Source organism: Brachyhypopomus gauderio, chromosome 15 (genome assembly GCF_052324685.1).
Source record: "Brachyhypopomus gauderio isolate BG-103 chromosome 15, BGAUD_0.2, whole genome shotgun sequence".
In the NCBI taxonomy this organism is placed as follows: Eukaryota; Metazoa; Chordata; class Actinopteri; order Gymnotiformes; family Hypopomidae; genus Brachyhypopomus; species Brachyhypopomus gauderio.
The window spans coordinates 1,327,877-1,347,836 of record NC_135225.1 but is presented as its reverse complement, the minus strand read 5'-3'; the positions used below and the strand labels follow the sequence as shown (position 1 = coordinate 1,347,836).

At 46.7% G+C, this 19,960-nt stretch overlaps 2 protein-coding genes across 7 annotated transcripts in view; one reads left to right on the top strand and one right to left on the bottom strand.

Annotated features, from left to right (window-relative positions):
* The first annotated feature begins 479 nt into the window (after positions 1 to 479).
* On the top strand, positions 480 to 7,903 carry dync2li1 (dynein, cytoplasmic 2, light intermediate chain 1). 2 transcript variants are annotated; one of them, XM_076975452.1, is made up of 14 exons: positions 480 to 978; positions 1,535 to 1,722; positions 1,802 to 1,919; positions 2,196 to 2,230; positions 2,311 to 2,380; positions 2,470 to 2,558; positions 2,778 to 2,970; positions 3,059 to 3,127; positions 4,533 to 4,610; positions 5,259 to 5,338; positions 5,460 to 5,530; positions 5,760 to 5,857; positions 5,981 to 6,073; positions 6,846 to 7,903. In XM_076975452.1, exons 2-14 carry the CDS (start codon positions 1,709 to 1,711, stop codon positions 6,912 to 6,914), a joined length of 1,077 nt encoding a protein of 358 aa, XP_076831567.1. In that variant the 5' UTR covers positions 480 to 978; positions 1,535 to 1,708; the 3' UTR covers positions 6,915 to 7,903. The 2 variants fall into 2 exon arrangements, with proteins under 2 accessions (XP_076831567.1, XP_076831569.1); XM_076975454.1 differs by having other exon boundaries at positions 480 to 982.
* The window catches only part of LOC143477003 (centrosomal protein of 170 kDa-like), a 25,290-nt gene continuing 12,918 nt past the window's right edge, over positions 7,589 to 19,960 (bottom strand). For 2 of the 5 annotated variants that reach the window (XM_076975442.1, XM_076975446.1), the window contains 10 exons: positions 18,864 to 18,999; positions 16,661 to 18,142; positions 16,280 to 16,345; positions 14,738 to 14,978; positions 13,523 to 13,703; positions 11,715 to 11,888; positions 11,419 to 11,507; positions 11,207 to 11,300; positions 11,056 to 11,107; positions 7,589 to 9,833 (listed from right to left, as the gene is read on the bottom strand). In XM_076975442.1, the coding sequence (XP_076831557.1) occupies positions 9,604 to 9,833; positions 11,056 to 11,107; positions 11,207 to 11,300; positions 11,419 to 11,507; positions 11,715 to 11,888; positions 13,523 to 13,703; positions 14,738 to 14,978; positions 16,280 to 16,345; positions 16,661 to 18,142; positions 18,864 to 18,999 (2,745 nt within the window). In that variant the 3' untranslated portion in view covers positions 7,589 to 9,603. The remainder of the gene's footprint in view (positions 9,834 to 11,055; positions 11,108 to 11,206; positions 11,301 to 11,418; positions 11,508 to 11,714; positions 11,889 to 13,522; positions 13,704 to 14,737; positions 14,979 to 16,279; positions 16,346 to 16,660; positions 18,143 to 18,863; positions 19,000 to 19,960) is intronic. The other 3 variants (XM_076975443.1, XM_076975444.1, XM_076975445.1) reach the window with 3 other exon arrangements.

The window sequence follows — 19,960 nt, the reverse complement described above, 5'->3', positions numbered from 1 at the left end:
ATATTTTTACAGTGTACTTAGATAGGTAGTGCCTACAAGCATACATTACTGTTGACTGTTGTTTCCTTACGAAATATCATAGCTGTACAGGGTTGCCAACTCTCACGCATTGAGCGTGAGACACACGCATTTGATCGTTTTCACACGCTCTCACGCCACACTTCCGATATCTCACGCCGAAAAAAAATATCCAGTTTATTTACCTCAGATCCACATATATGATTCAATACGTACTAGTTCGCTAGCTCTGGCGCCATCCACCGGCGATATAACACTGAATCTGTCCATTTTACGTTCGCCACCCCCGCTCAACAAAATACACTCGCCACCGGCTCCAGGTTAAAATCTCACTCCAAGCGAACGTCAAAAGTTGGCAACCCTGGCTGTAGTAAGGGCACACTGCCTTAAGCCCTATCCGGACGGGATTAGTTTTTCAGGGGGACGTCTGTGAAAAATATTTCACCCTTGTACTCAGTGATAAAACTCTTGCATCCGGACAGCAATTGAAAAAACAGGAGGACCCGTGAGTTTTTGGCTTTCTCGGTCACATGACATCGCCTTGTCACGTGATAGCATGTTTAATAATGTCACACTGCCAACTCTGATGATTCATTTTTAACTTTTAACTTTACTACTGTTCAGTTCAGCATTTAAGATCTCCGTTTAAGTTAAGCTATTTTGTTAAACCAATACAGAAAACACATTATAAAAAATCGCTAATGAATGTAAATAGCTAAATAAATCCGTTAAATAAAATAAAATAAATCCATTAAAAAATCCAGTAAATCCATTTTCGCTCGCCGCTGTCTTTACGTGGATCTCCGTGAAAACGCGCGCCCAACGTGTAACTACGGTGCGTGGCAGTGGACATGTAGCTGTTTTATTAAACGCGAGGTGATGTCTGCATGTATAAACTCAGACATGTGGATCCGGACGGGACTAAAATTACCAGACGACCACGGAGTACAGCGAAAAACAGTAGGTAATTCCGCCTGTAATTTTCTCTGAGGACGTCTGAGAAAAACACGGACATGCTCGTTCCGGACGGGATTAAAATCACAGAGGACCCCCCGTAAAAGTGAAAATTACCCCAGGACCCCCTGAGAAACTAATCCCGTCCGGATAGGGCTTTTGTCTGTGATTATGGCGTGGTGGAAGTGATTTATTCTTTGACCAAATATACTCCAGTTCATCATATAATTGTGTAAGAGTTGTACCTGTGTTAAAATTGTAAAGCGACCTTGAGTATCTAGAAAGGCGCTATATAAGTTGAACATTCATAATTTGTCATGATTTCCGTTTGGCACGAAAGCGCTACAAACGGGTCCGTTTATCTGTTATTTATTATCTACGACATCTACATCATCCTCGTGTTTTATATAGGCCTAATTTAAAAATATAGGGAAATTATACGTTTTTCGATTTTAGGATTGGAAACCAATTAACAAAAGGTACACTCTGAGAAATATTATAGTCAGAATTCAATTTTGATTGCTGGATATATTACACACAACAACAAACGTGTTTTTTTTAGACCAGCGGCCAACGTGAGCTACGACAAGAGAAACTACATTTCCCAGAAATCAATTGGTTAATACGTCATCAAATCGCGCCGTAACCCCTCGCAACAGTAACGGGTGATCAGCAGCTCTAACTCAGTGGCCGACATCTAAAACACCCAGAACATCAAACCCACAAGAGGGACGTGATGCCCAGAACCAGGTCAGAACAACAGATATAGTCGCCCTCCACACTGTACTGGTTAATGATAACGCTAGCTGAGCTGGGTTTGGTGTTGCAGCGCCCCGCTGTGGGACTGGGCCGCGGTCCGGGCCCGGGAGGACGGGGCTGGTTCCCCCGGGGAGGAGGGCGCTGGTCCCGGGGACAGGACCGTGCTGGTCGTGGGCAGTAAGGCCGGGGTAAACCCTCACACACTCACCCCACACACCACCACAGGTGTGTAATCCAGGTTCAGATATTAAAAGTCCTCACCAGGATTTTACTCAAGCTTCCTGGATCTTCTAATTAGTGCCAGTGAGGTAAAATTAGTGGAATCAACACAATCCAGGAAGCCTGAGCAAAATCCTGGTGAGGACTTTTACTTTGTGAACCTGGATTATACACCTCTGCAAATATCACTGTGTGTCTTACACACTGCATCTGCACAGCTCATGTACACACACCTTCATCTCCAGGGTAAGACCACAGCACTGCTCAGGTGTCTGGACAGGTGAGTGAAACACCTTCATCACCTTTAATAGCACACTGGAGGCGCTGGTGGATATTCATGGATGTCCTGTTTCCCTCTAGAGATGAAGCGCCCAAACCAACTCTAGCTCTGGAGTACACGTTTGGTAGGAGAGCAAAGGGACACAACACGGTACTGACAACACGCTTAAGTCTGAGAACTACGGGCAGGCTTTAGAATTACTTTATAATTAATATTGTTGTTGTTTATTGTAAACACAGCCCAAGGACGTCGCTCACCTGTGGGAGCTGGGCGAAGGCACGTCGTTAGCAGATCTAGTGCAGATACCCATCACCCCGCTCAGTGTCAGGTGTGTCTAATCTGTGTAAAGGACAGTGGTCTTGTGTATATACAGTAGAGTTACTGAAATAGTGACTATGTTTAATTCTGTGTGGCTTTACAAAATAAGGCTGGTACTGGTACAAGTGTTGAAAAAGTTCAGCTCAGCTGGCGATTACCTAATTAAGGACTTGGTATTTCATACCTTGTTTCTGAAGCTCTTTTGCTCTGGTTGCGTCTCTGTGTGCAGTTCTCTCTCTGTGGTACTAGTCCTGGACCTGTCTAAGCCCAGCGCTCTGTGGGACACTATGGAGAAACTTCTCCATGCAGCCCTCACTCAGGTGGAGAAAGTGTGTGCCTTACCGCAGAAGCCCGGAGAGTCCAGCCGCCTCCATCCGCAGGGCGGGAGAAGAGACTTGTGTGTTCTCCCCAAGGACCACCCAGTGAGACTCGGCACCCAGCGCTGACCACAGTTGGGGGACTTCCTTCTCTGTGCCCCACTCTAACACAATGTTCGTATGTCTTCGATAGGACAGAGAACTCATCAGTCCCTTCCCTGTGCCTCTTCTGCTCATCGGTAGCAAATTTGACATCTTTCAGGTAGGACACCTGCGTGTACCACAGTTTGGGTAACTGCTGCTGCCTGGTGTTCACAGTGTCACTCCAACCTTTACAGCACCTTACTGTAAACAACCTGTGGGGGAAAAATACTCATTTTCACACCGTGCATGTACTTTATCAATCAATCAATCAAATTTTAATTATATAGCGCTTTTTACAACAGTTGTTGTCACAAAGCAGCTTTACAAGTGCCGAGTCCTAGTCCCCAGTGAGCAAGCCAAAGGCGACAGTGGCAAGGAAAAACTCCCTAGTTTTTTTGCATGAGGAAGAAACCTTGAGAGGAACCAAGACTCAGGGGGGGAACCCATCCTCCTCTGGCCGACACCGGTCACCATGACAACAACAACAATTTAGACAGAAAGAAGAGAAAGAAAAGGAAAAAGATGTAATAATGTCCATCATGGTGTAGGCATCCGGTTAGGCAGGAGGTGGCCGGCCCAGGATGGATCGCTGGTCTCCTCATCTCATTATTCCTCAAGCAGGCGGGCAGCCATGTGGAGAAATGAAACAGGGAAAATTAGCTCTGTATGAGGACATGTACAGGACAGGTAAAATTATAAACATTTCTGGAGTGTGGCAGCAACTCCGGCATTAAGTTAAATTATTACAGCCTAGCTAAAAAGGCAGAACCAGAAGGTAACATAGACTTGGGGGCATTCTGAGACAATGGCATCCGTCCACTGCACTGTCAACAAACTTGAGTGGCCACGAGCAGTGACAGGACGACAGCACCAGCACCCCAGTCTACCATAAAACCCTTCGTCTATGAACCCCTGGATCTGTACCTTTATCTAAGGGGGGATGTTAATTATCAAACGCTAGACTAAATAGGTGGGTTTTCAACCTAGACTTAAAGATTGTGTCAGAGTCCCGGACACATTTAGGAAGATTATTCCAAAGCTGGGGGGCCTTATAAGAAAAGGCTCTTCCCCCTGCTGTTACCTTGTTAATTTGTGGAACTAATAACAGACCAGCACCCTGTGATCTTAGTGGGCGTGGGGGTTCGTAATAGGAAATAAGTTCCTGGAGGTACTCAGGAGCAAGCCCGTGCAATGCTGACAAGTTAATAAAAGAATTTTAAAGTCTATACGGAATTTAACTGGGAGCCAATGGAGGGCTGATAGGACTGGACTGATATGCTGAAATTTTCTAGTTCTGGTCAGAACTCTAGCTGCGGCATTTTGAACTATTTGAAGTTTATTTAGATTCCTATTTGAACATCCTGACAGTAGTGCATTGCAGTAGTCTAGTCTAGAGCTAACAAAGGCGTGCACCAATTTTTCCGCATCATCCTGTGATAATGCATTTCTTAATTTAGCAATATTGCGCAGATGTAGAGTTGGCTTTAAATCCAGCTTGGATTGAATTGATTGCATTTGTGCAGGACTTTGAGTCAGAGAAGAAGAAGCTGATTTGTAAGACTCTGCGTTTCCTGGCTCATCACTACGGAGCATCATTGATCGTAAGAGTATCACATCTATCAGTTAAGAATACTGTGTACATGTTAAAACAAATATCCAAGATTTGTACATACAGTAGCAGTAACGTCATGTAGATACATTCACAGCCACTTTATTAGATACACCTTGCTAATGCCAGACTGAACCTTCAGCAAAGGTACTGTATGACCACCGTCATACTGAACACCTCCCCCACACCACTACCCCACCACTGTGGTCTTTTTCTGCTATAGTGTAGCCCGCCTGTTTCCAGCTTTGACAAGTTGTGTCTTCAGAGATGCTCTTCTGAATGCCTTAGTTGAGATAGATAGATAGATAGATAGATAGATAGATAGATAGATAGATAGATTGATTGATTGATTCTTAAACAGTTTCTTAAATTCTCGGACCAGTCTGTCGAACACCAACAACGATGCCATGTTCAAAGACACTTAAATTCTCTTTCTTCTCCATTCTGATTCTCAGCTTGAACTACAACAGATCATCTTGACCATATCTATGTTCCTAAATGCTGTCATGTGATTGGTTGTTGATTTATTTGTGTTAAGGAGTTGTTGAACAGGTGTACCTCATAAAGTGGGAACACTGATACTAGATGTGATTAATTTACCTTTATCTTCTTTTTCTGCGTTTCTCTCTGTCCCAAATAGTTTATTAGCAGTAAATCAGAGAGCACCATGTCTAAGGCAAGGAGCTTTTTCACTCATCTAGCGTTTGGAACAGATAGAGGGTAAGAAACCATATTATAAATGAGCACATGTATCTGAAATTAAAATGTACATGTAGTGTTCAGTCATGGCATGAAGGCAGAAAATTATAATGATTGTATCACATTCATGTTATTTTGTCAGGAAGTCTGTCTCCACAGATCCCAGCAAACCCCTTGTAGTTCCGGCCGGCATGGACTCTCTCAGTCAGATAGGTGAGCGTTTACTGCCCCCTGCTGGCTATTGAAAGCAGTGCATGTTCTAGCACAAGTAGGTCTTTCAGCCTCACTGAACATTTATTGCTTGCTTTTTGCTTTTCTTTTTTTGCCCCCCCGAGCATAAATGTTTGCAGTAGTGCTAACAGCAGCAGTCTTCACGAACCCTTTGAAGCTGTATTTGAATACAAACGTTCAGCCTTTGCTAATATTCTTTGTTCTGTCACAGGATCGCCTGCAACAGCTGGTGTTGATATTGGAAGCCTGCATGCTAGAAACCCACTGGACCTGTGGAAGAAGGTTTTCCAAAGGGTTTTCCCTCCAGAGGTGCTAGCCATATCCCACCAAGAAAACAAGACCTAAACAATAAACAACAACAACACACAGGTTGATGACGTGAAGACTGCACGTATAACCAAAAACAGTCTTGGCTTTTTAATCTTCCCTCAGAGTATTAAGGAGCGTCCAGAGCTGAAGGATCCAGCCAGAGACCCCCAGTATGGTGAACCTCTCATAGACGCTATGAGGGCGCAGAAAGACCAGGTACCACCACTGCAGTTTCTAAATATTCACTCACCACACCTTCAGAGTAGTTTGTGATTCCAGCACTTCTGTGATGGTGTGTCTGCACAGTTGAATCTTCTCCTTGCAGAGATGCTGTGTTGTCTCCAGTGTGTAAGCTCTAAGGGTGATTAACTCACTCCTGCTGTAGATGTCTTAAACCCGCAGGAAAGCTGCACAATACCATTAAAGAACAGAATTGACTCTGTAAGCCTGGGCCAACCACATATGTTGTTTTTGGTATTTATCCAAGCATCCATTTATTTATCCCCAGACTTTTGGATAGGAACCAGGAATCTTTCATTATTTCTGCATTTCAGCACTTTGGATTATTGCTCTGCTTCTGTTGGCTATAAAGGCCATGCAGTGTTTTAACGAGCAGTGATAACGCCTCTTTGATACAACATGCTGATACTTTGCTAAAGTAGGCGAGATTCGTCACCGAAGAGCTTCTTTTGATAGCCGTGTCAGTTGTTTGAAATGTCAGTGTTGTACGGTAGCCTCTCCGCTAACAGAGAGGAACCTCTCACAATGATCTCACCTCTCTCTTAGTTCTCTTTTAGTTCCATATTTCCAGAGTTTTCAGTGTTTTTACAGAGTAAAAATTAGAGATTTGGAAACAGTGATTTTGTTTATTCATTTCCTCTTTTATTATTTTCACCACTGTATCACTGTAACTGTATCATTATCACAGTATGAGGTGTATCACTGTAATACTGTATTACAGTAAATTGTCCTTGTCTTGTGTGTGAAGGAGCTGGATCAGTTTAAACGTGAACAGGCTAAGTCATGGAAAGGCTTGTCCCTGGAGATGGAGATCTAAACCCACTGTAGAAACACCCCAAAGACTCAGCGCCAGTGTCTGACACCTGTGCGTTTTTGTTCCATTTTATGCTGAAAAATCCTTGATGATGCTTACTAATACACATATACCATAAATATACCATATATATATACCATATATATATATATATATATATATATATATATATATATATATATATATATATATATATATATATATATATATAGTTATATGTAGGCATATTAATGTGATGATTTGACTACATTATTTTAGCTATGTTCAGTAACAGTATTTTCTGTAGAAGTTTAATAACTAAATATGTAGCAAGTTATTGTATAAATTTGCACAAATGTAAGTAACCATTTCATATTATTGAATAATACAGTGCATACATAGCTTGCAAAACATATCAATGTAAATGTATTTGTGAGAATCTTTTACAAAGTAAAATGTATGATTCTATTTTACTATAATGTTTTCGTTGATCTCTCTAGTGTGACCAGATGAAAATGAGCAAAGGTAACTAGCATCTTTTGCTGTATAATAAAATTGTGTACTGGTAAATGTTATAATATAAATATAATAATTTAATATAAATATCCTGCAAAAGCTGTGCTACTGAAATGTTTAATTTAGACAAGTATCTTTATTCAAATGCTGATCGCAAACAAAGTTCCCCAAAGCAAAATAACTCCAGAAATATTTCCTCCTTTATTGAGACGTGAGGTTCCATTAACCGAAAACAAAAAACGTGATGCAACAATTGTTTATAAACAATAATAAACAAAAAAATAAATAAATAATGAGGAACATGAAAATGATATGGTACAGAAATCTGTAAACTGAAACAAAAACATAAAACCCCTGTACCAACAAGCATGTGTGCCGCTTCACGTCCTACAGAACATGCTGAGTGATCAGTGGTTTACTGCCAAACGCTGGTCGTAGGACTGTTTTACTGTAAGGGGACTCTCCCACTAATAATGTTCTAAGAAAAGAAGAATGAACTCTTATGATTTTGGTATCATGTCTATTTGTACCCTGTATGGGTTTGAACACACATCATTAGTGTACAGAATTCCGGGATGTGCAAAATGCCACCAGCACGCTACACGCTACATAATGATGTCCATTTCTAAAAGGCCCAAGAACTACATTTCCCATACCGGGCACGTAGTGACATCATACGTTTAGCAAACATAAAAACCCTAAGTGTTTAGTCCTGTACCTATCTTCACTATTGTTTCAGATCCTAGTTACATACTCTCTCTACAGACACAGATTCACAAAGAAAGGCCAGGCAAGCGGGTTTGTCCCCCCCCTCCCTGACTAATGTAAATACACAAAGCAGCAAACTAAAAGATTAAGATAACACAGTATACACACTTTACGTTGGACACGCCTTCCTTCATGAAAGAGATGTTGAGGTTTTTGAGGCCCATGGCGTCTAACAAACGTCCCACCAGCTCTGACTTGGCAACTACTTTCTCAAAGTGCCCAAGAAGTGACTCTGATTACAGAAAATGTTAGTGTACATAATCTTTGCTGTTAAAAATCTAAAGTAAATATTTGACCGACTGCAAGTTTATTATTGTATGCAAGAATAAAATAAAAAGCTGTTTGCGTTTGCGTCGAGGCTCAGTGAGGTGTCAACAGCAGAGAGAACATTTTAGCAAATGAGAGATGAAACGTACACAGCTATAAAACTGTTCACTAAGTCATTGTCTAACACTGCATATTGAACACCTAATGTATAGGAGAACATAATTCAGACATGGGTGTGAGCTGTATGTCATTTGCTAATTCAACCTCCAGCTGAACGTTTGGACTGTCTAGGTTTGCATGTTCTTTAGTCCATAAGTACAAAAACAAAACACAAAAGTTCAGTGCATAAAGATCAAGACATTATTGATCATTCATTCTACTGGAGGTACAGCCAAAGTCACTGAGTTGAAATATGCTTTTCATAGCATAAATGCACTTTGTGTGATCAAGAACATGGCGTTTAAAGATTTCCTAAACAGCCACTTGAGTACGATGGATGGAACGTGAAGTAGCTGGTCGCCCCGTGTGTGCGTAAGATTCTACGTATTTTGGTAAGCTGGGTGGAGTTACATCTTGGGTCTTCTGAATCTCCAAAAGATGATGCTCTTCTGCTCGCAGGCCTTGGGCTCGGTCTTTGGCCTCGGTCTGACACGACCAACCTCACAGGTCAGCAGGGTTGGTCCATGCAACACTCAGAGAATTTTCCCTCTCGTCAAATATCGATGCGCTTGTTTTATAAGAACTTGCCATTAGTAGAACGGGTACACAGACAAAGGGCATACAGGCACTGTAGTTGTTTTTAACGTTGAAAGGCTTTACCACAAAGTCCTCCTGTGGGAGGCCTGGATGGGAACACGAACACACACGCACACGCTCATACACACACCAACAATGACACATTGGCAACAGACAGTGGTTCTTGCCTACAGTCACCACCAGGTGGCACTGCTTCCCCAGGTACACTGTGTTTCAAGCTCTGAGTCCACAGGTTTTGACCTTCACAGCGGCAGACGAGGGACAAAATGCAGACGTCTCTCACATGTCAGTCTTGCGGTACATAATAGGTGCAGTACAGTATGTACAAGGGTTTACCCACTCCGGGACAGTTCTGAATTAGGCATTACAAGTTCAGCGTGTTCTGAGGGATTTGTATTCCTTCAGTTCACTTGCTGGTAATGGCGCTGGCCTCTGCGCTAGGGTGGGGGTGTCTGAGGTCCACGCCCAGGCTGGGGGGGTCTCGGCTGGGGGAAACGGTGGAGGCAGACACCGAGGCTCCATTGGCGGGCTGGGGGCCCCTCGGGCTGGTCTTGGCTTTGGCCGTGGTCGGGCTGGCCAGGCTCAGGCTGGTGAGGGCGTCGAGGGTCCCGTCAGGGTCCACCATGATGTTTATGACTGCGGGAAAGAGATGACCCATATGAACACGGGTAGGTGGGTCAGAGATATTCACACATCAACTCCAAGACCTGGACATCATCTGGACTATGATGTAGTGTGTGAAGAAGCAAATGAAAGAGGAGAAGACAGTGGAGACATGTCTCCCCACCTCTCCAGAGCAGGACTCTCTGACGTAAGTGGAGACATATCTTTCCAGAGCAGGACTCTCTGACGCAAGTGGAGACATGTCTCCCAACCTCTCCAGAGCAGGACTCTCTGACGTAAGTGGAGACATGTCTCTCCATCTCTCCAGAGCAGGACTCTCTGACGTAAGTGGAGACATATCTCTCCAGAGCAGGACTCTCTGACGTAAGTGGAGACATGTCTCCCAACCTCTCCAGAGCAGGACTCTCTGACGTAAGTGGAGACATGTCTCCCAACCTCTCCAGAGCAGGACTCTCTGACGTAAGTGGAGACATGTCTCTCCATCTCTCCAGAGCAGGACTCTCTGACGTAAGTGGAGACATGTCTCCCAACCTCTCCAGAGCAGGACTCTCTGACGTAAGTGGAGACATGTCTCTCCATCTCTCCAGAGCAGGACTCTCTGACGTAAGTGGAGACATGTCTCCCAACCTCTCCAGAGCAGGACTCTCTGACGTAAGTGGAGACATGTCTCCCAACCTCTCCAGAGCAGGACTCTCTGACGTAAGTGGAGACATGTCTCCCAACCTCTCCAGAGCAGGACTCTCTGACGTAAGTGGATACATGTCTCCCCATCTCTCCAGAGCAGGACTCTCTGACGTAAGTGGAGACATGTCTCCCAACCTCTCCAGAGCAGGACTCTCTGACGTAAGTGGAGACATGTCTCCCAACCTCTCCAGAGCAGGACTCTCTGACGTAAGTGGAGACATGTCTCCCAACCTCTCCAGAGCAGGACTCTCTGACGTAAGTGGAGACATGTCTCCCAACCTCTCCAGAGCAGGACTCTCTGACGTAAGTGGAGACATGTCTCCCCATCTCTCCAGAGCAGGACTCTCTGACGTAAGTGGAGACATGTCTCCCAACCTCTGCAGAGCAGGACTCTGACGTAAGTGGAGACATGTCTCTCCATCTCTCCAGAGCAGGACTCTCTGACGTAAGTGGAGACATGTCTCCCAACCTCTCCAGAGCAGGACTCTCTGACGTAAGTGGAGACATGTCTCCCAACCTCTCCAGAGGACTCGTTGACTGCATCTCTTACCTTGAAGCTGCTTTTCCACCCTTTTCAGCTCTGTCAGAATTGATGATATTTCCTGGAGGACACAGAGGTGTTATCAGCTGAGCGTAATTATCTGGAAACTCCAGAGTGCTTTGAGAAGTGACACTTAAATGTTTGGTGCCGTGGACCACACCTTGTTGCTGGTTTTCAGCAGTGGTACGTCACTCTCACAGGTAAGAGTGTTCTCAAGATCATCCCACTTCCTGTCCTTGTCCTTAAACAATATCCTGGAAGAGAGAAAATACCGACGTTACACTTCATTCAGATAAATCAAATAATAATAATTCAAATAAATTCTGCATTTTTTCAGATTTGTAGACCATGACCACGAGTCTCAGGACTGACCTGATTTTGCCTGCAGTTTTGTCCACAGACTGGCGGATTTTGGAAGACAGTTGAGATACGGATGTCAACAGCAAGCTGTCTAACACCGCCTGCAACACACACCGACAAGATTTAGAGCAATTCACATCGAGACAAACTGAGACAAAGCAAAAAAATGGGAACCAATACCAGAGTAACTATTCAGGGTGGCGGCCAGTAACCGCGTGGTACTACAGCGCTGACGCCCAGTAGCCACACGCACGGCTTACACACGCGTGTGATGTGTGTGTGTGAGGGCGGTGCGGCAGGGCTCGTACCGGTCTGACCTCATCCCGGTTCCAGGTACGTCTGCGCAGGGCGTGTGGGTCCACGCTGTCAGGGGCGCGCGGACGCAACTCCACCGGCTTCCCGTTGATCTCGGGGGCCTTGGTCTGCACTGCGGGGGGGATCTTGCGAAAGTTCAGGCTCTCGTCAAAGACCCGGTCCACCAGCTGGGGGTGGAGATTAAACGGGTGGGTGAGGGGATGGAGATCAGGGCCCCTGTGGTACAGCGCACGCAGCAGGGAGCCGATGTACAACACTGGTACACTGTCAGCACAATAGTGTACAGCTGTATGACAGCCAGCTCAGTGATCTGACATACACTGCAGTGGTGTACAGTAGTGATCTGATACACTGTAGTGGTGTACAGTAGTGATCATACATACACTGCAGTGGTGTACAGTAGTGATCATACATACACTGCAGTGGTGTACAGTAGTGATCTGATACACTGTAGTAGTGTACAGTAGTGATCATACATACACTGCAGTGGTGTACAGTATTGATCATACATACACTGCAGTGGTGTACAGCAGTGATCTGATACAATGTAGTGGTGTACAGTAGTGATCTGATACAATGTAGTGGTGTACAGTAGTGATCATACATACACTGCAGTGGTGTACAGTAGTGATCATACATACACTGCAGTGGTGTACAGTAGTGATCTGATACAATGTAGTGGTGTACAGTAGTGATCATACATGCACTGCAGTGGTGTACAGTAGTGATCTGATACACTGTAGTGGTGTACAGTAGTGATCATACATACACTGCAGTGGTGTACAGTAGTGATCATGCATACACTGTAGTGGTGTACAGTAGTGATCTGATACACTGTAGTGGTGTACAGTAGTGATCTGACATACACTGTAGTGGTGTACAGTAGTGATCATACATACACTGCAGTGGTGTACAGTAGTGATCTGACATACACTGTAGTGGTGTACAGTAGTGATCATACATACACTGTAGTGGTGTACAGTAGTGATCTGATACAATGTAGTGGTGTACAGTAGTGATCTGACATACAATGTAGTGGTGTACAGTAGTGATCATACATACACTGCAGTGGTGTACAGTAGTGATCTGATACAATGTAGTGGTGTACAGTAGTGATCTGACATACACTGCAGTGGTGTACAGTAGTGATCATGCATACACTGCAGTGGTGTACAGTAGTGATCTGATACACTGTAGTGGTGTACAGTAGTGATCTGATACACTGTAGTGGTGTACAGTAGTGATCATACATACACTGCAGTGGTGTACAGTAGTGATCTGATACAATGTAGTGGTGTACAGTAGTGATCTGATACAATGTAGTGGTGTACAGTAGTGATCATACATACACTGCAGTGGTGTACAGTAGTGTACATACACTGTAGTGGTGTCCAGTAGTGATCTGACATACACTGTAGTGGTGTACAGTAGTGATCTGATACACTGTAGTGGTGTACAGTAATGATCATACATACACTGTAGTGGTGTACAGTAGTGATCTGATATACACTACAGTGGTGTACAGTAGTGATCTGACATATACTGCAGTAGTGTACAGTAGTGATTTTCATACACTTCAGTGGTGTATAATGTTACAGCGAAATATACTCCCCATCCCATTCACTAGCTCACTAAAAGAAGCCAAAATGTGGCTGGTGGGGAAGGAAGTGAAACGTGCAGTGTGATCACACTGCACGTCTAGGCTGCTTCTAGCTTTTGTTCATTAATTTACAACAGATCTCAGGTGGAGTCAGTGTGGTGGAGTTAGTGTGGTTGGAGCTCCCTCGCGAAGCGGCTCTACCTCCTCTCGGGTGTCGATGGCTGAGCCGGGCGTGGTGGCCGCTGTGCTGACCGTGGTGCTTGGCGCCGTGCCAGAGGAGCTGACCGAGTCGATCTCTCCAGCCACGTCGTGGATCTCCCGGGCCAGGATGGCCAGGTCCTTGGCCAGGTCCTGACTGATCCTGCGCACACAGGGAAATAACCTATGAACCATCAGAGGGCTGCCCAGAAACTAGGGGCACTCATGTACACGCAACACACTGCAAAAGACTCACACCAGGGGTAGGGTCGCATAACTGAAACACCTGCAGTCCTGCTAACACAGACAGAGGGGTGGTTTTCAACTCAAAATCTCAAAAATGGCAGTTTAGTTTAGTCTTAGTCTGTGGTTCTGTCTGTGGTTCTGTCTGTGGTACTAGTGTAACGCGGGGTGTACACCAGGCACACACCGCGTCAGAAAATGTAGAGCGAGGCAGACCCAAGTGCCGTCTAAAGCAGGCAGGATACAAAGCCAGTAAACTCAAGACTGTGTGCACCCGAAAACATGCACACTGGTAAATGTAAAAATGAAACTAAAAGGACGCGGAAAACTCGACACACAAAATAAACAAAATCGTGAAAACACAGGAGACATAAACAACGGAAAGAACGCAGAATAAACTCAACGCGTGAAAACAAAACTAAGGACGCTAGGGGAAATGAGGCGAACGCCACAACAAAACAAAACCCTTCCCAAAATAAAAGTGTAACCGATAGGAAGAGAGATAGCTGGAGGAAAACTTGAGATGGTCCAGTAAGAGGCGGAGGAGACACTCGAATAAGTAAAAGGGACAAGGTAGAGACGAGAGAGAGAGGAAGAAAGGTGGTGAGACACCTTCACAATGCGAGAGTAACATAGAGACTGGTAGAACAGAGAAAGGGCTGAGTGGGTAACGGCAAACCAAAACGAATCAGCAGTGATCCGTCTACACAAGCTTCCTTAAGATGCCATGGCAACAGGTGAAACGGATCACTGCTGATTGCGCCGATTCAGTCTAGGACTGACTCGGGTGCCTCTTGTGGAGGTAGAAGGCGTGGTATCCGAGCCAGCCCTGACAACTAGACCTCACTGTTGAGCTCCAACTCGACAGAACTCTCAGTCTGTCACTGACTGGACAACGAAACTTGCGACTAGACTCCACTGTCTGTCTTCCAAAACACAACATAAGCGTTTGATGAAGGTGGACTTGATGGGTACCTGGCGATCTCCTCGCTGTGGGCGGTCCAGTCCCGGATGTAGTCCTCCTGTTCTCTCATCCTGTGCTTGAGGGTAATGCCGCCCAGACTGGGCGTGACTGGGGCAGAGCCGCCCAGCCGGCTGGCGCGCAGGGTGGTACCCGGCCGGACGCGCCCCTGCTTGGGGGAGATGCGGGTGGAGCCGAACTCGTCCTCGGAGGTGGAGGCGTACTCTGGAGGCACGCGTCTCCACCTGTTACCCACTGTAAAGAGACAGGGTGTGGCGGTTACTGTGGAAGCTCTATGAAGCGTCTGTGGGGACAAGCGGCCTGACTCCACCCAGCTGAGCAGTGAACTACGTCTACAGCAAGCAGCTGTGTTTAGGGCCCTAATGCACGAGTCCTTATGAAAACACAGGGAAAAGAGACAGAAACAGATGATGAGTAGCGATGAGTGACTTTAGGAACACACACACACACACACACACACACACACCAAAGGCACAAATGCTGCAAACCCACAAACTGCTTCCCCACCTCGTGTTTTTGATGTCAGTCCACAGCAAATGTTTTAGTAATTAATAAGCAATTAATTAATCCCTCTTATAGTCTCACATCAATTCTTTACCTTCATTTGCAACATCAAGCACTTTGTCACGGGATAACCATGTTTCAAATGGGGTGGAGAGTGTAGCAGTAATGTGTTACGTATGACAAATGACTTCAGCCGATCAGCACATGCAGACAGAAGCCTCGCAGTGCACGTCTAGCAGTGCACGATAGTGTCTAGCAGTGCACAATAGTTTCTAGCAGTGCACGATAGTGTCAGGCACACGTCAAGACCCAAAGGAGCACGTTGTAACCATCACCACAGCGAGATCTGAACTATGCGGCACCACCCAAGTTATGACAAACACACACTTTGCTATCTTCTTGTCTCAAGGTTGCTTGTCCTTAATAAACTAGTCCAGCCTGTCATTATGCATTATTGCCACCAGGGGGAGCCATGATGACAACGTCAGCTGATTGTGAATTAAAAAATGCTAGTGTCAGCACAATGGAGATAAATATCGTTGATTTGATCTGTAAAACTAAAACGACGGTGATTACAAAATAGTGAGATGACTACCTGGCAGGTCATGACCTACCCCTAGGTCATGACCTACCCCTAAGTCATGACCTACCCCTAGGTCATGACCTACCCCTAGGTCATGACCTACCCCTAAGTCATGACCTACCCCTAGGTCATGACCTAACCCTAGGTCATGAGTGTTCCTCCAGACTGGTAACTGGAAGAAAAGCTCACATGCTCCCCAAAGCCTGGACGTGTTCTTACGGGCTTTGGGAAGGACTCTTCTAGGCATCTTCATGGTTTCATTATCGTGTTCTTTTTCTTTAGACCTTCAGATACATATTTGCTCATGGTCTGACATGCACAGACACTTGCCTAAGCACCCCAAACACACACACACACACACACACACACACACACACACACACACACACACGCAGGGAATCATGCAGGGAATGGTAAGCGCACACACAGCCCAGATGTGGTACAGTACCCATGGGCTCGTCCTCTGTAAGGTGATCCTCGGGTTCTGGGTGAGACATCACTATGTAAAAGTTCTCTTTATGGACAGACAGATACAGGAACAACAGCACACGAACAGACGAGTTATCGAGGATTACAGGTGGCAGACAATGAAAATCACACACAGGGAGACAGAAATGTCCTGAACAGAATGCTAGACGGGTCCAGCCGTCCGTTATCTGAGGCTGGATTAATCTGGATTAACCTCAGCACAAGGCCCACACAAAAATGGACTCTGCTTTAGATTTGTGCTGTCTAGTTACTGAGGTTTTGGATGTATTTGGATCATGTTTAGCTGTGTTGACTCTGAGCATACGCGGTGATACCTTGGTGTCAGACAGACGGCTCTCACCTGCTGTGGCGCTGGAGGCTGGCGTTGGGACTTTGCCTTTGGCGTCGGTCAGTTTGGAGACGCTGTTGGCACGCATGCGTGGGTTGAGTTTGCCGTCGGCCGGGCTGGGCGCGCGCAGGCCCAGACGGAGGGCCGTCTCGGCAGACATGCGCACAGCCGCTGCCCCGCGGCCCGCCGTGGCCTCCGAGTCGCTGCGTGCCGAGATGGAGCCCAGCCTGGTGCGTCTGGGCTGGGCCAACATGTCGAGGCGAGACGGGGCCTTCCTCCCCGACGGAGGCTTAGACGTGGAGCTGGTGGTGGACACCTCGGAGGCCACCGAGACGCGGTCGGCGTCGGCGAGGTCCGTGTCGGACGCCTCGCCCAGCCGGGCTCTGCGCAACAGCGAGGCCCTGGTGGGCCGGGGCTGGGGCAGCCCCACGGGCTTGGACACAGCTGCTCCGCTGGGTCTTGAATCCGCCCCGCTGGCCTTGACGCTGGGCTTGGTGGGTCTGCCGCTCTTGGCCGAGTCCGGTTTGGCGTGGGGCGGCTCGTCGTTGGAAGCGAGGGTCCCGCGGCCGTGAGAGCGGCTGGAGTAGGTCTCCTGGTCGGAGGACAGCACGTCGGAGACGGGCAGCGAGGACGTCTGCTCGTCGTCCGTCAGGTCCAGCGAGGCCTGGCGTGCCCGTGGCCCGGCCGGCGCCGGCGGGCGTCTGGGGTCCGGCCGACACTCCGCCGTGACTTTGCCCTTTGTGGCTTTCCTCTCCAGACGCTCGCGTGCGCTGGCCGCGCTCTTAGCGGCTGACCCGGCCCCGCTCTTCTCCCGGTGCATGCTGGACAGGGAGCGCCGTTTCTGCACGCCCTTCCGCTCCGCCTCGCCCGCCCCCGGGGCCGCTCCGCCCACGTCCGTCTCCGGCGACACCGGCCGGCCCGCCACCCCAGCTGGCTCCGCCTTCTTCTCGTCGCGCAGCTTGGCCTCCAGGAAGGCCATGACGGCCTCGGTGTCCTTCAGCAGCGTGGCGGTGTCCATGCTGCCGGCCGAGTCTCTGCGCTCACGTCGCCCGATGCGGGGGATCAGCTCGGCGGGCACGTTGGCGCTCGGCTTCTCGATGGTGAAGCTACCCTGCCGCACCAGCGCCTTCCCGCCCCTCTCGCCATCGCTCGCCCTGCCGCGGTCCTCGCCCCGACGGCCACGCCCCCCCTCGGCCACGCCCTCCCCGCCCACCGGAGGGCGGGCGTGAGGCTCGGCCAGCTGGGGCGGGCCGGTGCGGCCCGGTCTGACGGCGGGGGCGCACTCTCCGTCCCCCTGGTGCTCCCCCTGGCTCTCCTTCTCCTGGGGCTCCGTGTCCTGCTTCTCCCCGATCTCCGAGCGCGGGCCGGCCGTCGCGGACGCCTTACCCAGCCTGCCCCTCTCCTCGGTGGGGAGCTGAGGCAGCGTCCTCTTACGCTCCGTCTGGCTGGAGGTGGCAGAGCTGGTGCTCCTCATAGACTCCAAGGCATCAGTGTCTGAAAGGCAAAATGTTGCGTTTAGCGTTTTGTCTTGAGAGCCTCACGCATCGTGTTGCACCATCAGACTCCACGTGAGTGAGAACGACAACCTGCATGTATTACTGATAATGAAGAACACAGACTCATGTCTCATGTTTGAAGTCTCAGTTTTGTGTGCATCCATTGCCACTAACATTGAAAATGTCCGTGTGCTATCACTACTTATACTGTCGTTATGAACAGAGTCACTAATAATAATAATAATAATAATAATAATCTTTATTTGTATAGCACCTTTCATACATACATGCAACTCAAAGTGCTTTACAGTATAAATAAAAAGAAACATTAAAAGGAGATAAGACAAAAAGAAAATGTTAAAAGAAATTAAATATTAAAATATTAAATAATATAAAAAGTAAAAAAGTAAATAAGATAATAAAAAAGTAAAGTAAATAAGATAAAACTATTAAAATAATTAGATTTAGAAAATAACAGACAACATAATGTAATAAAGTAAATAAGATTGAGAGTTTCTTAACTAAAAGCAGATCTAAACAGGAATGTTTTGAGACTGTTCTTGAATCTATGCAGGGATGAAATGCCTCTGAGCTCTTCAGGAAGAGAGTTCCAGAGCTTTAATAATGCATCTTCAGTAGATACAGCTCTCATGAGAGGCTCTTCAGACCCAAATGCAGAGAAGAACGTGACATGAAGGAGATGAGACGCAGGCGGGTACCTCGCTCCTGATGGACGAAGGCGACTGGCTCCGCCCCCGAGCCCTCGGGGTCAGTTCTAGTGTGATTGGCGGCTAAACTGGCCCACTGAGACACCCAGCGCGAGCTGCCCACAGCCAGTGACTCTGCCACAAGGTCCTGTGAATGAAGTGTTATGAGTTTGATAACAACCAATCAGGAAGCTCCACCGACTGTCTCAGAGTGTGAGCACAAACCCTTCACCAAGGCAGATGGCTAGCATTGCATTTCATTAACTTACTAATTAGCTTAGGCTTAAGGATGAATATTCTTAACTGCATACTGTAGATTTTAATAGGGCTCTGCAATATGTTACCAATACTGTGATTGTCTAACCATATGCTTTCCTTAATGTATGCTGGCCATCATCTAGATAGTGACAAATGTGTGTTGCAATAAAAATACAAAGGGCCTTTAAACACACTGTCAAAAAAAAACGCATAGTAACAACAACTTGATTGGTCCTTAGCCTGTAATGACTTCGTGGCATTTTTTTTAACTATTGCTTGATTTCATTTCACTTTGTCTTTATTTGTTGTGTTCTCACACAGCTTTTAAAACCACTAATTTAAAACATCATGCTAATGAATGCTTCTTTGCATAATTTTTTAAATGCTAAATATATTAAATATTTAGCTAAACGTATTCAGGTATCACAATATCACGTTCTGCACTACCGGCCACTTTTTAGACAAATAATTCTGACAGGAGGCTTTTTTGACATCTTTGTGTCTACTTTGCTTAAGCACAATAGCCCTGTTACGGCTACAGCCTTTAGTCCTTTAGCCTGTCCACACACGTGTCCCTCCAGGCGAGGGGACTCATCTGTCCCCCTTTAACTGGGTCAGTCCGTGAGTGGCCTGCTCTCTGCGTTAAGTGAGTGGCCTGCTCTCTGCGTTAAGGTAATGCCTCCCAACACCCTTGATTCCTGACCGCTGGTCATTCTCATGCACGGCACACGTGGCCTCACGTCTCTGGCCCTGAACGCGGTCTCTTAACAGCCTGGGTTTGCTCCAGTAGCTGTATTTACCATTAGACCAGGCCTGCGTCATTTCTTTAGCGTTCCCAAACGTCAGTTCTC